Below are 20,064 nucleotides of genomic sequence, written 5' to 3'. Positions count from 1 at the left end.
GCCGGGCAGCTGCAGTCGGTGCCTGATGGTGCAGGGAGGTAGCTCCTGCACTACAAGAGAGATCTTTCCTAGTTGTTGTGGTGCAGGGTGGTACTCCATGTCTTTGTGAAGTCGGCCTCTGAAAATGGCGAAGTACAAGCCTGGCTGGGTTTGACGCCAATTTTTGATGCAGGTTCTCTGTTCTCGCTCGGACAGTCCTTCTTCATCTTTCTCAGATCCCAGTAGTCAAAGTCGTGACTTGATCTGTTTTCCTGGTATCAGTGGGGGACCTAAATATTCAATTAAGGGGCTTTAAGGGGAGTGTAGGGTAGTAGCCAATGGGCTACTTACCCCTTGGGTCACTACACCCTCTAGATGACCACTTCCTCTCAGCAGTGGGCATCAACCTGTCCCAGAGTTCCTAATTTCACCACAACCAAGATGGTGAAATCGTTTCTTGGCTGTCCACTTCAGGCTGGCCCCACTAGGAATGTGTCAAACCTGATAATGCAACATGCCTCCTCACTATCCAATTTCCCGACTGTCCCGGTGCCAAATGGGCCTCAGGGCAACCGGTGGCATTCCCTAAGACTGGGTGAAACCAGGGCCACATATTAAAGGTGACAGAGGCGTTGATGCCTCTGTCCTTGGTATGCAAATTCACTATCCATCCTGCTGGAGGAGGTGATAACACATCCTGCCAGAGCAGGTATGCTTCCTGACTGCCTGAGAGCGTGGAATCTCACCTGCAGGGGGTCAGAAATGCATCAGTGGCGGCAGGCTGCAAGAGTCCAGTCAGTCAGCACACTAGAACACTAGTAAGGTTTCAGGGGGCACCTGTAAGATGCCCTCTTGGTGCATGTAATAATAAATCTAGTACTGGCATCAGTACAGATTTATTAAGACAAGGTGTTTGATGCCAAACACCAGTATTTTCAGTGACGCCATTATGTAGCAAGGGAACTCTTAATGACCAGTGCCCAGTACGTATACTTCAGATGGGTTCCTGTTCACTTGTACCATCTAGTAATTGAACAAGACAGCACAGGGACATACGTGCTCATGCAGATATGCCCTCACGCATAATATAATGATCCCTGCCGTAGGGATCCAAGGCCTGCTGTAGGGGTGACTTACATATAGTATATTCAGTGACTTTAGCATTGCACACAGTGAGTGTGCCATGTTGTGTTTTAACTCATCGTTTGCACCATGACAGCCAGTCTGCAATGGCAGCCTGCATGCAATTTGTGTATGGGTCTCTTAGGGTGGCATAAGACATCCTGCAGCCCTTAGCAACCCTCTTTTGTACCCATGCCGTAGGTGCCAGGGGTGCCATTTACTAGGGACTTTAGGGGTGCTAAAGTCTTTGCCAACTCAGTTACAATGAGACTTGAACTTGTTTTAGGGTAAAAAGCACTGGCACTGAGGTCCGGTTAGCAGGCCTCCGTGCTTAGAGTTGAAAACCAGCATCTAGTAGTCAAAAATGGGGCAAAAAGTGCGAGGACAACAAAATTCCAGTTTCCTATTTAAGGAAAATTGACTTAGAAATGGACTAAACTGGATGACAAATATGATTGCTTTTCCTTGATTATTAAATATTTCTTTTTAGATTACAGTCATCAAGAAGATGGCTACTGAGTCGAAGGCCAAAGCTCTAAAACTGAATGAGACACTAGTGAAAGCTATGAAAAATATGAAACAGGAAAGAGAACAAACCAAAGATCTCATCGAGCAAGTGAAGAGGTTTCTGCTAGGTAAGTATGATTGGAAAGCATTGATGTCAATGAAATTGATGCATCTGTCTATATTTAAATCTTCGTCTATAACGAGTAAGCATGTTTCCTGGGTAGAAATTCAGTTTCAATGTCAGATGCCTGTTTTCTTATGTGAAGACTGATAATTGAGTGTAGGCATCTCTTTCTGTCAGTTTTCAACGGAGTGATAGTTAGAAACTTGGAAGAAGTTAGAAAGGATCACTGTATTGATGCCTATTTTGGGAATAGGTTGATGTAGGAGGTTTTATGTTTATTCGTGAATAGACCCACTTCCAAGGAGTGGCTGATGACAGCTCTGGCTGAGATGACTCCTGAGCTGTTAATTAGGATGTCCTTAAATATATGTGTTGATCATGAGCCTTCTGGTAAGCTTAGAGTGCCACAGGGTCTTGGAAATTTGAAAGGTTAACACAATATATGTTTGAAAGAAAGTGTTTTTGTTAACATGTCTGTGTCTCCCTTTCTTCACTGGCCCATTGTCCACAACTACCAGTGCATGGTCACCAGGTGTTCTTATCTTCTATTGGATGGCTCTTCCTCCAAATGTCCACTTCAGCCCGAGTTAATGTGTAACTGCGGTGGTCAAATCAATGTATGGCTCTTTGGTTGACTCTAACCCTATCTTTGATGTCGACCCTTAATCTCCCAGTAAGCAAATTTCACTGTTGATTTTTTTTATATGAGTTCATGATGCCACCATCACAGGGATATGCAGAAACGTGAGGATAAATGGGCTCCCTGACACTACTAAGTGAATTTTCCATTGATGAACATCTTTGCAATATTTTGAGCCTAAAACCTATGATTAATACTACTGTGATTGCATCCCGACCAGATTTTCATTTAAAGGTGTGTCAAAATAGGGCATTTCTCTATTGTGAACTGACATAAAAAGAGCCCTGATCCACCATTTTGAACATTGTGCTCCTGGGCGGTACAGCTCCTCTAGTGGAATACCCTGTCACTGGGCGCAGTCACTTCCTCTCCCCCAAGAATTGCTGAAATAGGCACAAACTAGACTATTCTTCTTTTCTGTTCCCATAGTATTTGCTAATTTTTCCTCACACTGAGTTTCCTGAACTACTCTCTGTCTGCCCCATGCTAGGTAGTGTAGGTGCTGAGTAACCCAACCGACTCTCATCAATGGGGGCTGAAGAAAACCTGATGCATTCTGTCCATTACCCCATACAGCAAAATGCTTTGCTTACAGTTAATAAGAAATACAAAGCAAGAACTCATCAATACAGTCGAATTTCTGCAAATTTGTGGACACTCCATTTTTCTATGGCAGGAGGGGTAAACAAACGAGAAATCTCACCGATTGGCGAATGTGCAAAATCATACGAAATCCTTAAAAAAGGGGAGAGCAGGCATGCTGTGCATGAAAGTGATTAACTTTTCTCAGGAAACATCACTGTGTTTGTTGTGTTCTTGTGTCAGGTCGTCACTCTCATCAGCAGCCAATATATCGATGAGAAATTCTACTTTTTTTGTTTTTACAGATGAATTTGTGCCACCTGAAGACATTGAGAAAGTCGCAAATCAGGTTCTAGCCATCAAACTGCCCGCAACTCCGCAGGATCTCCTGAAGCTGATCGGCAAAATCAAGGCGTTCTGTGACGACTACCAACAGAACAAGGAGCGGTTGGAGGAACGGCTGGAAGAAGCCAAGAACCTCTCAGAGGCCGCCAAAAAAGCAGAGTGAGTATTCCCCAGTTGAAACAATTGAAGAACACTGCTATCGAAGTGAGGATCGCATGAAGCAAGTCACACATCAGGAAGACCCAGTCAATTCTTATTCAGATATGCGATGATGATCACAGGACAACTTCTATATTTGCTACTTCTAGTACTTTTGCTGTGACTACTACACTTTAACAATGACTACTATTAGTACTACAACTACTTCTATTACTACTAGTACTTTTACTATGACTACTACAACTACTACTATTACTACTGCTAGTGCTTTTAATATGACTTCTACAACTACTACATTTACTACTTCTAGTACTTTTACTATGACTACTAGAACTTTAACAATGACTACTACTGCTGCTACAATTACTACTACTAACGCTTTTACTATAACTACTACAACTTTAACAATAACTGCTATTGCTACTACAACTACCACTATTACTAGTACTTTTACTTTGACTGCTGCTATTATTACTACACCTGCTTCTACTACTATTACCACTACTGTTACTTATGCTTCTACTACTTTTACTATAACGAATACTACCTCTGTGACTACTATTCTTACTACTACTACTGATGCTTCTGATTCTGCTACAACTGCTACAATAAGTATTACTTCTTTTAGTAATACTACTGCTTTTACTATGACTGCTCATACTTCTTGTATTAATAGTACTACTATGTGTACTGCTATTACTACAACTACTATTACTACTACTACTACTACTAATAGTGATAATGATAATGATAATAATAATAATAATAATAATAATAATAATAATAATAATAATAATAATAATAATAATAATAATAATAATAATATGATGATGATGATGTTTTGTGGAGGCAAGTGCAGGGAAGCGACCTCCCGGTGAGAAACTCATACTAAGGAGCTTTGCTTTCGGATGACACTGGCGTAATGAACTGCATTCTGGGAAAGGTACTTTCGGTGTATGGTAATCAATTTAAAGTCTTCCCCAAAAAATTAACTTATTTTGACAGAGCAAGAACCCTGTGAAGAATTCATTAAAACAGTTACAGATACGTTAAATTCAATGAACACCCATATTTCGCCCTTTCTTTTTGAATTGCTGTTTCTACATTCATACTTCAGTTTAGTAGTCACACACTGCATGTGTCTTCCTTTGGTGGTACTTTAGCCCCAGAGAGTGGGCCATGGCTATGTGCACTTCAGCAGACTCCATATTTAGTCAGTTGCAATGTTCCAGTGTACCACTGGTTCTTAATAAACAAAGGGCGCAGTAATTCCGTTTCATTTTTATTGTCATGTATGTTGGACGTATCAGAAGCACATGGACTGGGTGTTCTATATGTTACATGGTGCATGTGCTTTATGGTTCCTGAGACTGAACATTGCTCCATGTGCCCTACAAGCCCTGCACAGGAAGCAGGCGCAGTCTAACTTCTAGTAGCTTAAAACAGCACTATAAATCACACAGAGCCAATACATAAGTAAACAAGCACTGGTATAGCCAATTGGTGTCTATTGCTAATGTTGAGCAGGAGACATGATCAGCTTTGCCAATGTCAGACTGGCCATGTTAAAAGTATGAAAAGCAATGACAACATTGCTTACTATATTTTCAGGGTCGCTGCTGGCTTGGGTCCCGTCACATGTATTGCGGCGTCAGACTGATCATATAAAAAATATGAAAATGAATGAAAACATTGTTTTCTATGCTTTCAAGATGGCCACTGTGGTGTTTGATGTAACATGTGTTGCATTATCACATGCATGGCTGCAACGTGACTACGCAATGTGACCACGCAATGTAATGGCCAGCTTGAAAGTGTAGATAAGGTTTCCATTGTTTTCTTTACTTTTAACATGGCTAGATGCCACTTTTTGCTTTGCCAGTGCCAGTGGAGTTAAGTAGCCTCTGGCATTGGGAAAGTCAATAGCGGTTACCACCACACGAGGGACAACATCCAGGGCATCACCAAGGCTGCCATCAGGAAGGGTGAGGATAGGGGACATCCGACGCGTCACTAACCTCGTCATCTGGTGCCAGGCTTGCTGCTGAGGAGCATCGGGAGTAATAATAGGTGGAGAAAAATGTGTTCAGAAGCTGTGAAGGTAATATTTCTGCTTACATTTGTAAGGAGCAGAGTTCCAGTACCATAAGGACAGAGCAGGACAAGACATGACTTTCTTTCCAGGTGGCCAAACAGGAGCACTATCCATTCTCTAGACTGAGCACCCAAACCACACGGAAGGAGAGATCTTACAATGATATGCCTTGTAGCGGGTCAAGGGAGAGTGCAACATGAACTTGATAAAATGAAATATGCCACACATAAAACTCATGGAACTGCTGATCTGGCTATAATTGAGGAAGACTATAATGAGCTTCTCTTATGAGGCACCATTGTTTTTTTACATGTATTCTTAAAATCAAGACGAACATTAGTCCTCAGCATATTCCTGCTACAATGTGCTGTTAACAGGTGGGGGAAACGCACTTGGCCCCCTCATCTCATTTCAGAGGGCAATCTGTACACCTTCCTGCCAAGAACAAATGGATTTTAACTAATTTTGTTCCTAATATTCTGAGTGAAGGGAGATTTAAAAATGTCTAATTATAACCCTATTTGCTATCATGGTTCTCCATTTCTTTTACAAATAAGCTTGATCCACAATTTCTGTTCCATCACAGAAAATCAATTAAGTTGATTAAATCCTACTCATGGAGTAGGATATAAAATACTCTAATGCAAAATATTAATGTGTTATACTCTAAACCAAAAGTGCTCCCTTAAAATGATGCACTTGGTCCTCCACTCACATTTCGAACCTTTTATCTGATCTCAGGGCATGTTGTCATAACATAGAAAATCCATCCCTCATCGCATCTCTGATGCAGTGCAGAATGGCTAAAGAATAGAAAAAAAATCTGACTCGGCTGTCCTTATCATTTTGTTGGTATATGCACCAAACATACTTGCATCCCCAAAACTACAAAATGCAGGCATTTTTTTCTATTTAGCTAACAGTATGAGTTGATGTGTTAATAAAGGAACTGTACAAAAGCATTTTTTTAGGTTGGTGGGGAAACAACTAGGAGGCTAAACCACCAACGTGGAGCAGGCGAGGAGGACCATGAGCGACAGAGAGTGGTGCAGTGGGAGAGAAGTACATGAGACAGACAGTTGCACTCTCATGTAGTGCTTAGCCAAAAAGAAAAAACATAGTGCTTGAAAAGCGAGCAGTGGAAGCATAGAGCACAAGCAATTAAAAGTGATGGTAAATAGGCAAGGCTCCACAGGAGGGACAAACAAAGTTGACAAGCTTACACAAGAATAAGAAGCAGGCAAATGAGAGTGATAGGAAAGTCAACTAATGGTAAGCATTGGGCAGGCTACGAACTCCTGTATGGTCTTGGTAAGCCCACAAATGTCTTGCAAAAAAGCAGCGTATTCACTGTCTAGCCGGTGAGATCAAACAAGTGGACTGGAGATATTCTGCAGATACAATCTCCTCATATTTACATCAGTTGCCTGATACCTTTATTACAACGACCGCGCTGGATCAGGAGTTACAGTCAGGTTCTCACATTTACACTAGCTGGCTTATACATGAGGACTTGAACTGGAGTAAATTTGTGAATGCTAGATGGGGTAATATTTACACCAGCCCTGTGATACACTAACCACAAGAAACTGCACTGAAGCAAATAAGGCAATGTTCAGCGCATCTCAGATTTACACTAGTCTCTGTATACCTTAATCACAAGGAATTTCACTGAATAAATCTGGATATTCTACAAGCCACTTATATTTACACCAACCATCTTATACCTTTGTCACGACCTGCACTGTAAACTTCTCATATTTACACCAGCCATATCATTCTTTTACCACAAGCACTCAAGCTGGAGTAAATCTGGAGTTGATGCTACCTTTTGTCTTTTAGACAAGCCATCTGATCCCTTTATTGCAAAGACTTACAATGGAGTATTTCTGCATACACCTTCAGCGTCTCATGTTTACATCATGTGTCCGATAGCTTAACCCCTTGCATGCTGGTGACGGCTCCCGTCCGTCATGGCACACAGTGGTCGTGTGCTGATGACGGCCGGGAGCCGTCACGACCACGCCCGCGATCGGAATGTGCTGCACAGGAGCGGAATTCCGACCGCAGGCAAGGGGTTAATTTCAAGAGGGCTTGCACTGCAGCATGCATGGAGATGTTAAAGCTTCTTATGTATGCACCAGCAGTAAGTGCCTTTGCAGGTTGGGAAAAGAGAGTGAACACCTCGTAGTTAATCGGAGTGAAGTAGGACTCACTGCAGACTGGTGACATTTAATTTGCACTCGCTGATGCACATTTGTGTTTCATAAACACATTACGAGTTTCCTATATTAAGGAAATTCTACATTTAAAACACTGAAGTGTCTCAGGAAATCTATGATTGTCGTAGATGTCCAGTAGTACTCCTGGAAATTTTTTGGATCGCTAAAAAGACATAAAAGTAGAGAGTGGCTTCAGGCATCACGATGGTGGTTGCACTCTGAGAGCAGCACCCCTTCTTTCTTCCACTGCCATCAGCCACCTTTAACAACCATCTCCTTGCTCCCTCCATGCTTCTGATGATCAGGGCCAAGTAGTCACAGTTGCAGTCATTTGAGGACCAGGGACTACCGAGTGGTGAGGCGCGATCCGAGCGGGAGCTGGCTGCATTTAAAATGGCGGCCGCAGGACACTGCATGTGGTTTCCTTGATGCGGATGGTGGACGGTGCTGGTGCAGCGATGGCCTGCTGAGTGGGTCCCGATGCCTGCTGGTCCTGCCTTTTCGCTGGCTGTGGGGCTGCAGCGGGCAAGACTGATTGGTGCTCCTGGTGAGGTCAGGCGGCCTACTCAGCAATTTAAAACCTCCCAAAGCCACATAGACAAATATGCCACTGGATCGGGTGGAAGCCCCCCACTCTCTGGGAAATCTTCAGTAACCCACCTGCCTGCTGACACCTGAGACCTCGCCAAGATCCTGCAAGCCACAACACTAAAGAGTACAAACAGCAGACCAAGGTCAAGCACATTAGTTCTGTGTGTTCACAAAATCAGGTGGTGCAACCACTTCCAACATCCGCTGTTTAAGGATGTTTAAATAGAACTAGTATACAAAAACAAAAAGGAAGGTGCACTCCAATGAAGTCAATAGAGCAAAAGATGGTTTTAAAAAGTCTCTTCTTTATTCGGAAATCATAATTTTCAATCAGCAAAGGCACAGCCAACACGTTTCGTTCCCCTTGTGCCACGGGAACTCTATTGACTTCATTGGAGTGCACCTTCCTTTTTGTTTTTGTATACTAGATCCTGCAAGCCATCCATAAGTCGCAAGCAGCAGTGAAGACCAAGATTGAGGAAGTCCATGTTGATGTGTCGCTCCTGCACCAAGGCCTACGCAACGCTATTGGCAGGATTACAGAAGTTGAGTACCGAATCTCAATTGTGGAGTATGATGTTGCTGACCTAAAAACTAAAGTATCCAGTCTCATATCTCAGACAGCGAAGCTATACTACCGGGCAGAGGATGCCAACAATCGATCTCGAGTGAACATATTATCTGCCTGGTTTGTAGTGGAGAGGACGCACACAGAGCATTAACACCAAAACCGCCTCATGGGGCTCCACATAGGCCCATGATCACTCGTATTCTCAACATTTGGTACAGAGATTCTATCCTCTGTGAATCCCGACATCTCAAAGACCCGCATTACAAAAACTCTAAGATAATGGTGTTCCCTGACTTTACTAGAGAAGTGCAGGCCAAGTGGAGGCTGTACACAGAGGTTAAACAAAAGTTGAAGCCCATGGACTTGTCATATATGCTCCTATTCCATGCATGCCTGAAAGTGACCTATGAACGCAAAAAAATGTCTTTGATATGCCAAAAGCTGCATTGGTTTGACTCATGAAGGGAAAACAGCTCTGTCAATTGGTCTGATCTCCCTGGCCCACTGGGAGACTGCCCCCGCTCAAGAGGCCTGCTCCTGCCCAGCCAAAACAGAGGATCCGGAGACACTCTCTCAGGGAACATGGTTGTGCAGTGGCTGAGTCACCCTCCCTGGACTCGGACACATCTGAACCGCAATTCAAGACCTTAGGACAGGCACCGCGGACTGACTTTGCTTCTCTCGGACCTTCCCCAGGCACGGTGCCCCAGAAGAGACCTCCTTCTTACACCCAACTGGTACCGATCCAGCGGTACCTTCCAGTCCCACAACTGACCGAAAACTACCCACCAGTTTAGGGAGAACAATTAACCAGACATTGTTATTTCATTCTTTTCTGACGTTGGCTAATCTGAGAACCTGGTAAAAGGAGGGGGTCCACCACTCCACTTCACAAATACGTAATGGTGTGGGGTTGTGTTGCAGTATTAGAGGTGATAGGTGCTTTTATGGTAGAAGTATGGGGTGGGGTTTGTTAATGGTAATGTTAATGTTATTGGAACTCATAGAGCACTAACTGTTACCCGAAGGTGTCCTGCCGCTACTTGAAGTCCTAACTAAAAACAGCGTTGGTGCAGGTATTAACAGAATTAATTTGAGAAAAGCCATGTTTTTAATGCCTTCCGAAAGGCTAGAAGATTAGTCAAGCTTCTCAAGTGTAGTGGGAGGCTTTTCCATGCTTTGGCCGCATTTGCCACAAATCTTCTGCCACCCAAGTTTTCTTTTTTCACCCGGGGTACGATCACAAATTTAGCATCTCATGACCACAGTGCTCTTTTTGGTGTATACCAGTGAAATCTTTGTTTTAAAAAATCTGACGCGATCCATGCAGGGCTTCGAAGAACAAACATAAAGCCTTGAACTGAGTGCGCTTCCTGACCGACAGCCAGTGACGTTTTTTTATTTTGTCTGAGATAGATTCAAACTTCGGTGTGCCTGTGAGGAACCTAGCTGCGGCAGTCTGCAGGATCTGTCATTTGTTCAACGATCCTTCGTGGATCTTGAGATATAGGGCCCGATTCACAGAACTAACTTAAGACAAAATCGTAAACTTACTACTTTTGGTATTCACAGAAGTTAGGATTTTGTCTTAAGTTTGTCTTAAGACAGACTTAAGACAAAATCCTAACTTAAGTCTGTCTTAAGTCTGTCTTAAGACAAACTTAAGAAAAAATCCTAACTTCTGTGAATACCAAAAGTAGTAAGTTTACGATTTTGTCTTAAGTTAGTTCTGTGAATCGGGCCCATAGACTATTGCAATAGTCTAATCTAGTCATTATTCATGTGGAAACCACTGTTTGTTGCGTATCTTTGGGTAGAAGTGACATTATTTTTTTGCAAGTTCTGAGAATATATAATGTCGATGAAGCCACTGTGTTCACCTGATCCCTGAAGCTTAGTTTGGGAAGAGTTGTTTCTCTATTGTTTTACCGTAACTGTATTTTGTGGTTTGGCACTGTTTTGTGTTTTCTATCCTGTCACACCAGCACACACAATGTTTTCACCGCATTGGTGCACATGGATGTATGAATTTACATCCCATTTCATTGTAACGCATGCCTTTGCAACGCATGAATTACAATGCTAACGCCATGAATTTGCAAACCTTTACCACGCATATTTTTATAATTAATGTACGTTTACCAACCATCCTTTACAATGACATTTGTTGTAAAAGCATGCTTGGTAAAAGCATATGCATGTTAAAGGTTTCCGCATATGGCTTTACCACGCAAGCCTTTACAGTGAATATTTAATTGTGAAGTCATGGTTGGTAAAGACATGTGAGACATGGACATGGGTTCCCCAAAACCCTCCCCCACCTTCAGATCAGGTACGTTGGGATCAACACTTGCGCCATCCAGGTTACTGTGGACCACAATGACCCTGCGCCCCTTAAAGTCGATTCTGACAGGCACTTTCAGACACCTCCCTCGGACAGCACGGGTCAAACAGTCCGAGTCGGCGCCCTCCTTAAGCGTGAGCCAGTCTTTGAGGGGGGGTCTCCAGCAGCTGCACGAGGAGGGGAAGAATGAACCCAAACTCGTACCCCCTTGTCAATGGACCACAACTTCCCCCATGCGTTGTGGGGCGCACTCACCGCAACAGTTAGCTGGTAGATCCGGTTCCAGGAACCAGAGCCTCAGCATGTAGTCTTCCCAGGCAGCCACACGTCCCTGCTGCCTCACCGAGCTCTGCTAAGGGCCGCTGAAACTAGGGATGCGGTCAGTAGAGCTTGCTGTCTCCGCTAGACTGGTGCTGGGTATATGGTGCTCGTGCTCCTATCCCACTCCAGTACCAGAAGAGAGGAACACAAAAAACTCCAGGTATTCGGCCATCTCAATCATGAATCAGCCATGGCCATTGCCACAAACACTTTACCACAAACATGCCTTTACTAACCATGCCAATTTCATTGTAAGGGCATGCGTAGTAAAGGTATATTCATAGTAAAGGATTCGTTCCAATGGAGATGCATAGTAAAGGAACGTCAGTTGTAAATGATTCGTGGTAATGGCCATGCGTGGTTTTGACCGTGTTGTTATGGCTGTTTCCCGGTGTACCTTCTTGTGACAGGCCACCATCGGATCACTGGTGCTCTCTACATGGTATTCACCTTTCAGACACTAATTTCACTACCTTGGCAATCTTCACAGATTACCAGATTCTACCATTGAATTTTAATGGCTGCTAGGTTGTATTACACATTCCACGTCCCTGCGCTATGCCCAATGTTTCCTTTCCGCTATCTTGATGCTTGCTGGGTACACACTTGCTGGGTACACATTGCCCCTTTCTGTGCCGTCAAGGGTATGATAGAGTCTTTCATGCTGAGTTTGCGCAGGGCTTCCAAGGGGTTGTGATTCTCCTACACCGTTCCTTTCCCTTGGTGATTAGCCAGGTCATCCCTGCTGCTGAAGGCCGATATCTCACTCTCAAGGGTGGACTGGAGGGACACAATCTAAATTTGCTAAGTGTCTAAGCCCCCCGTCATTGACCAAGTCCTTTCTTTCTGATCCTGGTACTCCTGTGTGGGACCACGGTGATAGGAGAGGACTTCAGTGCAGTCCTGGATCCCAATGTTGACTCCACAGGTGTCCTGACATAGGTGTGCGAGCGCCCTTTAACTCTCCAACTGGGTGGAAGCCCTTGGTTTGTGTGATGCGTGGCGACTGTGGCACCCCAGGCAATAATAATACATGCATGCCTCCACTCCCCACTCACATGCTTCTATAGACCTTGTACTCATGCCGTCCACTGAATATTTACACATCTCAGAGATACAGATTCTTCCAAGAAGAATTTCAGATCATGCCCCTGTACTTGCCCATCCTTGCTCTAAGGGTAATATCCAGCGCCCTATTTGGCGACTCAATGCGTAGAACTTCAAAGGTAAGGCATGCTCTCTGTCTCTATCTGATGAGCTCCAAACATATTTCCGATCGTATCAGGGAACGGTGGAGCCCAATAGCACTTTGTGGGTGGCCTGTAAGGCTACGATTAGAAGATACGCTCAAAGTATTCTCAGATCGAAAGAAAAGGATAGGCTCCAGTGCGTAACTTAACTAGCAGCTCAAGCCCTCTCGCTGGAGACGCAATTTCCTGATGACCCCAGGGTTAGGTCTTCTCGATAGCTCGTGCTTACCTGTGCCGAGATTCGACTTTTTTCGCTCAAGGCTGTGCACCAAGTATGACACCCTTCCACGGCGAAAGTATATGAGTGGGGTGACAAACATGGCAAGTTGCTGTACTGGCTGGGTACTAAGGCCCTGGCTGCCTTAGTGACCCCTGAGGTGCTTGATGCTGCTGGCACCCCCCTTCGCTCTACCTCAGCCATAGTCCAAACATTTGCGGATTACTGCTGTTGCTTATATGCAGCAGTTTCGAGGCCATTATGGTTACCCTACTAAATTTTATAGGGAAAACAGGGACATCCTCTCTCCACCCCTACTTGCTCTGTATAATGAACCTGCCGCGGTTGGCCCTTTTCCACAAGAACTCTTGTGGTCATTCCAAATTCAAACCCCCCCTCTCAATATCTGTGTGGCGTACCATCCCATTTTGCTTTTTAATGGGGAGATTAAGATCTTTGCCACAATACTAGTCACACACCAGAAACAAATCTCAGCAGCCTTATATACCCAGACCAATTCATGCCCACTAGGGGCATGAGACATTGCCTCAGATAGCTCCATGTTTCAGTAGACTGTCGACATTCCCTTACGTCTTACATAGCCCTGATGTTAATAGACTTTGAAAAAACATTTGACACAGCAGACTGGACTTACATGCTCAGATCGTGCAGAAGGCGAAATTTGGGCCTCGTTCTATGGCTATGTCAAACTGCTTTACGCCAATCTGACTGCACAAGTACAACTCAAGGCGTGGTCTGTGACCCAATCCCTCTTTGTCTGGGCTCTATATAGGGTTGCTCCCTGTCCCCCCTCCTTTTCGACCTTGTCATTAAGCCTCTGTCATAGCTCATTCGGTGCGATGTGCAGGTTCAGAGATGGATGTGGGACATGGAGCACGATGATCGCATTGCACTATATGTCAATGATGTCCTCCTATTCCTGTCCAATCCCGCAGAGACCTACCTTTGTCTCCTTCAGCTTTATGCGGAGGCCTCCGGTCTACACATCAACCATGCTAAATCAGTATTGGTTCCGTTCCATCCCTCCCAAGAATATATTGAGTGACAAATCACCATTCCAGTGCAACGCTTGGGCTTCCACTACCTGGGAATTCACGTTGCACTACTTCCTAAGCTAGCATGGAATCTTAACTTCACCCGCTGATCCAGAAAGGTGGCAAACCCTCCCACTGAATGTGATGAGGTGGATTGCTCTTGTCAAAATGATTATACTGCAAGGTTTCTGTATCTATTTCACATTTTCCCTCAGATGGTGCTCCGACAATGGTTCTGAGAGATGGGATGGACTCCTTGACGACCTCTTATCTCTGGCATAAATCCAGGCCAAGACTAGCTCTTGCAGTATGTCAACAGGCGCCATAGGATGGGGTTTTGGGTATGGTTAATCTATACCTCAAGCGTTTAGCGTCTCAGGTCCTGGTTATGAATGCCTAGTTCAGTGGGGGGGGGTCGGTTCCGGGCATATAGGGTGGACTGACCTCGCTGAGATTTGAGTCATGCTGGGAATGATTTATGAGCACAACAAAGAAGGGCTTAGACTCACCTTCAGTAAAGCAGAGTCTATAACTAGAATGAACAGAGAAGGTGCTAGTACTGAGTCTCATTTAAAGGTCACAAACCAATTGTATTCAAAACCAACAATCACTCAATTGTCAGCCGATTATTGGAATCAATCCATCATTATTTATTTGTATTTAGTAGAAAAATACTTTTGGACAACACAACCAAAAAATGACAAAACTTATCATATATATATATATGTGAAGAACAGGACCAGGAAGACAAATTTAGGAACCAGACAAACGTTCTGTACAATAAACAATCAATGCAAACACCTCAGTCGTGAAACATCCGTTCTCCATTCATACTCACACTCCTTCAAATCAACAAAACACAAAAAACATGTGACACATAACAACAAGGAAGGTGAAAATAGGTCAATGGTTTAGTCAAAAACAAGTCACACAAATAAAGAGAACACAAATAATTATTTCTCCAGATATTGAATATCAAACGATTCTCTAACAATGCAAATGTACAATTCTTTTGACCAAAGAGCGAACAACAATAAAGAGGATTAACAAGGTCGACGCGTTTCGAATCGGACCCTTTGTCCGATTCTCTTCAGGACCAGACCGAAATTCTGTGTGTGGTAACGTTTGAGATGTAAACAGAGGAGATGTAAGGAAAGATCTGCGTGCACTCTCTGCACGAACGTGTGTCCAGGTATAAGTCAGTTGCGCGTCAAGTCTCGGGAAGCGAGTGGTGTCGGAAGGATTACTGTTGAAGCTGTTAGACAGCCAGGGTTGTGTGCGGCCCAAATTCAATGTTCAATGGGGTCGGGGCGGGAGGGTTCGCCGCGGGCTTGTATCAGTCTCGCATGCCGTGTAACGGGAGCCGCTAAAGAGTCCAAATGCGCCGTCATTCAGAGGCAGGGCTCTGAATGACGGCGCATTTGGACTCTTGAGCGGCTCCCGTTACACGGCATGCGAGACTGATACAAGCCCGCGGCGAACCCTCCCGCCCCCGACCCCATTGAATTTGGGCCGCAAACAACCCTGGCTGTCTAACAGCTTCAACAGTAATCCTTCCGACACCACTCGCTTCCCGAGACTTGACGCGCAACTGACTTATACCTGGACACACGTTCGTGCAGAGAGTGCACGCAGATCTTTCCTTACATCTCCTCTGTTTACATCTCAAACGTTACCACACACAGAATTTCGGTCTGGTCCTGAAGAGAATCGGACAAAGGGTCCGATTCGAAACGCGTCGACCTTGTTAATCCTCTTTATTGTTGTTCGCTCTTTGGTCAAAAGAATTGTACATTTGCATTGTTAGAGAATTGTTTGATATTCAATATCTGGAGAAATAATTATTTGTGTTCTCTTTATTTGTGTGACTTGTTTTTGACTAAACCATTGACCTATTTTCACGTTCCTTGTTGTTATGTGTCACATGTTTTTTGTGTTTTGTTGATTTGAAGGAGTGTGAGTATGAATGGAGAACGGATGTTTCACGACTGAGGTGTTTGCATTGATTGTTTATTGTATAGAACGTTTGTCTTGTTCCTAAATTAGTCTTCCTGGTCCTGTTCTTCACATATATATATAAGATAAGTTTTGTCATTTTTTGGTTGTGTTGTCCAAAAGTATTTTTCTACTAAATACAAATAAATAATGATGGATTGATTCCAATAATCGGCTGACAATTGAGTGTTTGTTGGTTTTGAATACAATGGGAATGATGTATGGCACCATACTCCCTAAGAACCTACCTGAAATGATCCGAATGTTTTTTCTTAGCTGGTGTGCTGCACTTCATAACACAGGTTGGGACACCAAACTTACTCTATGGACCCCTTTGTGGTGGGGGTGGTGGCTACACTAAATCGTTGGTCTGGAGAAATGTACTCACTGAGACACAATAGGCATTTTCCTACTGGGGAATATTTGTTCTGGCACCCGTATCCACTCTTTCAAGAGCTTCAATCGACCTATGCTCTATTACATACACAATTCCATTAATGTCAACTGTGGCATGGGCTGAGGGCACACATCTCTCTAGGCACTACACTTCCCAAATTTAGTCCCCTGGAGGCTAAACTCCTAATGGGTACATTATCAAAACGGGCACTTCTTGGGATGGCCACCATTGTGGCCCAGTGAGACATAGCTTGTCGATGGAAATCCCCCACCCCACCCTTGTTGTTTCAGTGGACCGGTGTGCCCAACAGGAAAAACAGGTATATGAAGCCAGAGGCTGCCCAAAAAAACATGCAAATATTTTGAGTAAATGGTGGGACTACTATAAGCTTGGGTCGCTATAGTAAATGCATGGGGGGTGTCCCCCAGTGTTAATTCTGTGAACTTACTGTTTTTGAACGTGCAAATTGCTAACGTGATTCCGTCTGATGATGAACGGAAATGGATATATGTGACATAGATATCTTTGTTAACTAAAAGCAGTAAAGTTGTTTATATAAAAGAAAAGACAAATGCACTCCAAACAGAAGGAGCAACATTGTAACTTCCTCAAATTTCCATCTTTTACTTGGGCCGTAGTGGGGTGTCTGCGATTGGTGCTGCATGTGCAGTGCACCGGGGTCCATAGAGCCCTAATAATTGCTGTATTTGAGTACCCCAACAATAGTGAAATACGCCATTTCCCTGCTTGCACCGGGGAACGTGGCATCTTTGCTACTGTACTGAATAGGCCTAGATTATTTTGAGAGACGCATCATGTAAGTGTTACAGCCGCTCGCTGTGGTCAAAGCAAAAGCATGGTGGGTTCTCCTATAATTTCCCCCCAGCCACTCCCTTGGAGAGAATAATTAAAGAAACCTAGAAAAGGTGTTTCTTGTCCAATACACTATTACAGGGGGCATTTTGAAGTAGGATGAAGAAACGGAAATAGATCTTCCTTTGAACTAGCTTGCTTGAACTTCGATTGAAGAGCCCAATTATAGGAAAGAGGAAATAAATAAAAGGTGAAGCTTTCCTTTCTGGAGGAGTCAGACCATGTTGTTAATTGTCTAGCCTTGTCTGACCAGAGAAATGCAAACTGAGACCACGCCGCAATATAAATATGAGGAAAGCTGCGATGTTCGGGCCACATTCAAAAGGTTGAGTTCGTCACGGTGGTGTGGTTGGGTGTTTACAGCAGTCAGTGCACCAGGCATGTCGTGTGCAATCTGTTCTCCTGTTATTAGCTGAAGTGCTGATTGTTCTAGAGGGCTCTGTGCACCTCAGAAACTCGAGAAGACAAAACAAATCCATGTAAATTTATATAGTTGTCACCCAGACCACAGGAATGCCTGCAGGCAGACCCCGTCAGGGCTGTGTTATCGCCACACAGCAGCATCCTTGGGAGGCAGCAGAAAGGCCCACTCTGCATTTATGAAGGTTTATAAACCAGAACGTTGAATGTTGTCCAGTAAAAGATAAAAAATAAAACAAGATTTGAAAGTAACGATCCATAAAACAAAAACACCCGTTTGGATTTCACACAACTGCCCTCATTCTGATCATGCTAGCGAAGCCCATTCAGTACTAATCAGCCAGCCAGAATTGTCACACGGTCCACGCTAATTTGTGGAGCGATACATCCTCATTTTCCGACTTTTTGCACCTCTCAAAAGTGGGAAATATATCATGTTTTTGTGTTATTCCCAGTTTAAACCTGCAGAAAATGGCTAATACGGTTTTACTGCGACTAGAAAAAACATAGTCCACAGTATCAGTAATTACATTTGTAATATAAGCATGCCATTTTTAGGCCTAGTCAAAATGAGGGGCATTGTCTTGCCAACAGTGCGCAGGATATTTTTAGATGACCAGTGGTTTGGCCTTCCATGCTCTCGCGCACCTCCCATGTTTATAAGCAGGACGGTTGGCCCCAAGGAGCTCTTTGCTATATAAAGGACTAGCAGCATGACCTGTATGTTTGTGGTGTGTAGAAACAGAACTCCGAGAACACGCCTTAGCTCTGCTAGTGGAATCTGTTCAGCAAAATGGCCCTGTTCCCTGCGTTCATATTATTGTAGCCCAAGACATACGTCATTACGGGATATTTTTTCAAAACTAGCTTGTCGTCTAACTGTTACCAAAAACTTCCTCTAACAAAAAGCCTGACCTATTGGCTTTGCCAATGCTTGTTGTGCTTGAAAAGACAATCGACAGGGCACACATAACCAGAACCAGAAAAATGGCAAGCAAAATGTCTCGGCTCCTCATTTCAATGCCACTGCAAACCATAATCTGCTGAGTTGGTTTAGCTAAGGCTTCTCCAACGAGTAGCTCGTGACGTGCCGGTAGCTCACCAGCAACCTGTAAGTAGCTCTGCTGTGTGCAGCCTAGCCTACTAGTTTAGAAGCTTTTGTTTGGTTGAATTAATATATATATATAAACCCGACATTAAAAAGTGTGTATGAGTAAAAATACTAAGCTGATTTTTGGAGAAAAATTGATGCATTGTAAAAAAATATTTAGAGCTAATATTTAATTGATGTGGTCAGTATCACAACACATATTAGTAGCTTGGGATGATGTTCATTAAATAGCTAGTTCTTATTACATAAAAGGTTGGAGACCCATGGTTTTGCCTGTCTGAATACGGATATGGGTTCTGTACAGAGGCGGAGATGAGGTGCTTAGCAGATCTGGGTCATCGAATACTTCTCTGCATGATTGCGGATTCCGCTCACACATAAGGATGGACCGTTTATTGTTCCTGCTCATCCTGCCTAACCCCCTGGGCTATTGATGCTCAAGCGCTGACAGCATTAGCATCTTTGCTACACAACACTACTCTGGGAACAGAAATAAAGTATCTGACCAGATTTAGGGTCTCATTAGGATTGCGGTTTTTCCGCATCCTCCGGGCCGGCGTAAGCCACCGCCGGCCCAGAGGATGCGGAAAAACCGCAGCGGACCCACCAAAGACCCACCGCCACATTAGGATGGCTGGTGGGTCCTGGTTTCAGTCCACAGCTTTTCCACCGCGGTTGGCTTACAACCGCGGCGGAAAAGCCCTAATATGGTGACGGTGTCTCTCAGACACCGCCAGCCATATTAGGATGGGTTTAAAAACATGCTTTTCCGCGGCGGGTTTTCCACTGTGGAAAAGCATGTGGATCTTCACTGCGGGGGCCATAGCGGGCCCCCTGGGTGAAGGGGGAGGTGCACATTTCTGCATTTGTATGCAGAAATCGGCAGGCACCGCACGGTGCCTGCCGCTTTCTGCATACAAATGCAATGTTTGCATTTTTAACATTGCGGCGGGGGCAGCTTGAAGCCTCACCCGCCGCAATGTTAAAAATAGAGGATGTGACCGCTAGGGTGGCGGTCACATCCTAATTGCACAGGAGGGAACTCCGCATGCCATGCGGAGGTTCCCTCCTACTCAGTGATCGCGGACGGACTCAAGTCCGTCTGCGATCATAATGGGCCCCTTAGTGTGCGGAATCCCACAGC

The 20,064-nt window shown here is 44.2% G+C and overlaps 1 protein-coding gene across 1 annotated transcript in view; it reads left to right on the top strand.

Moving 5' to 3' along the window:
* LAMB4 (laminin subunit beta 4) overlaps positions 1–20,064 on the top strand; it is a 790,532-nt gene that overhangs the window by 706,325 nt on the left and 64,143 nt on the right. Inside the window, exons 31-32 of the mRNA XM_086967212.1 lie at positions 1,592–1,736; positions 3,260–3,458. Of these exons, the coding sequence (XP_086823338.1) occupies positions 1,592–1,736; positions 3,260–3,458 (344 nt within the window). The remainder of the gene's footprint in view (positions 1–1,591; positions 1,737–3,259; positions 3,459–20,064) is intronic.

The sequence above is a fragment of the Lissotriton vulgaris genome, chromosome 1_1 (assembly GCF_964263255.1).
Source record: "Lissotriton vulgaris chromosome 1_1, aLisVul1.2, whole genome shotgun sequence".
In the NCBI taxonomy this organism is placed as follows: domain Eukaryota; kingdom Metazoa; phylum Chordata; class Amphibia; order Caudata; family Salamandridae; genus Lissotriton; species Lissotriton vulgaris.
Note: the sequence above shows the minus strand (reverse complement) of the source record. Positions and strands in the feature narration are given on the sequence as shown.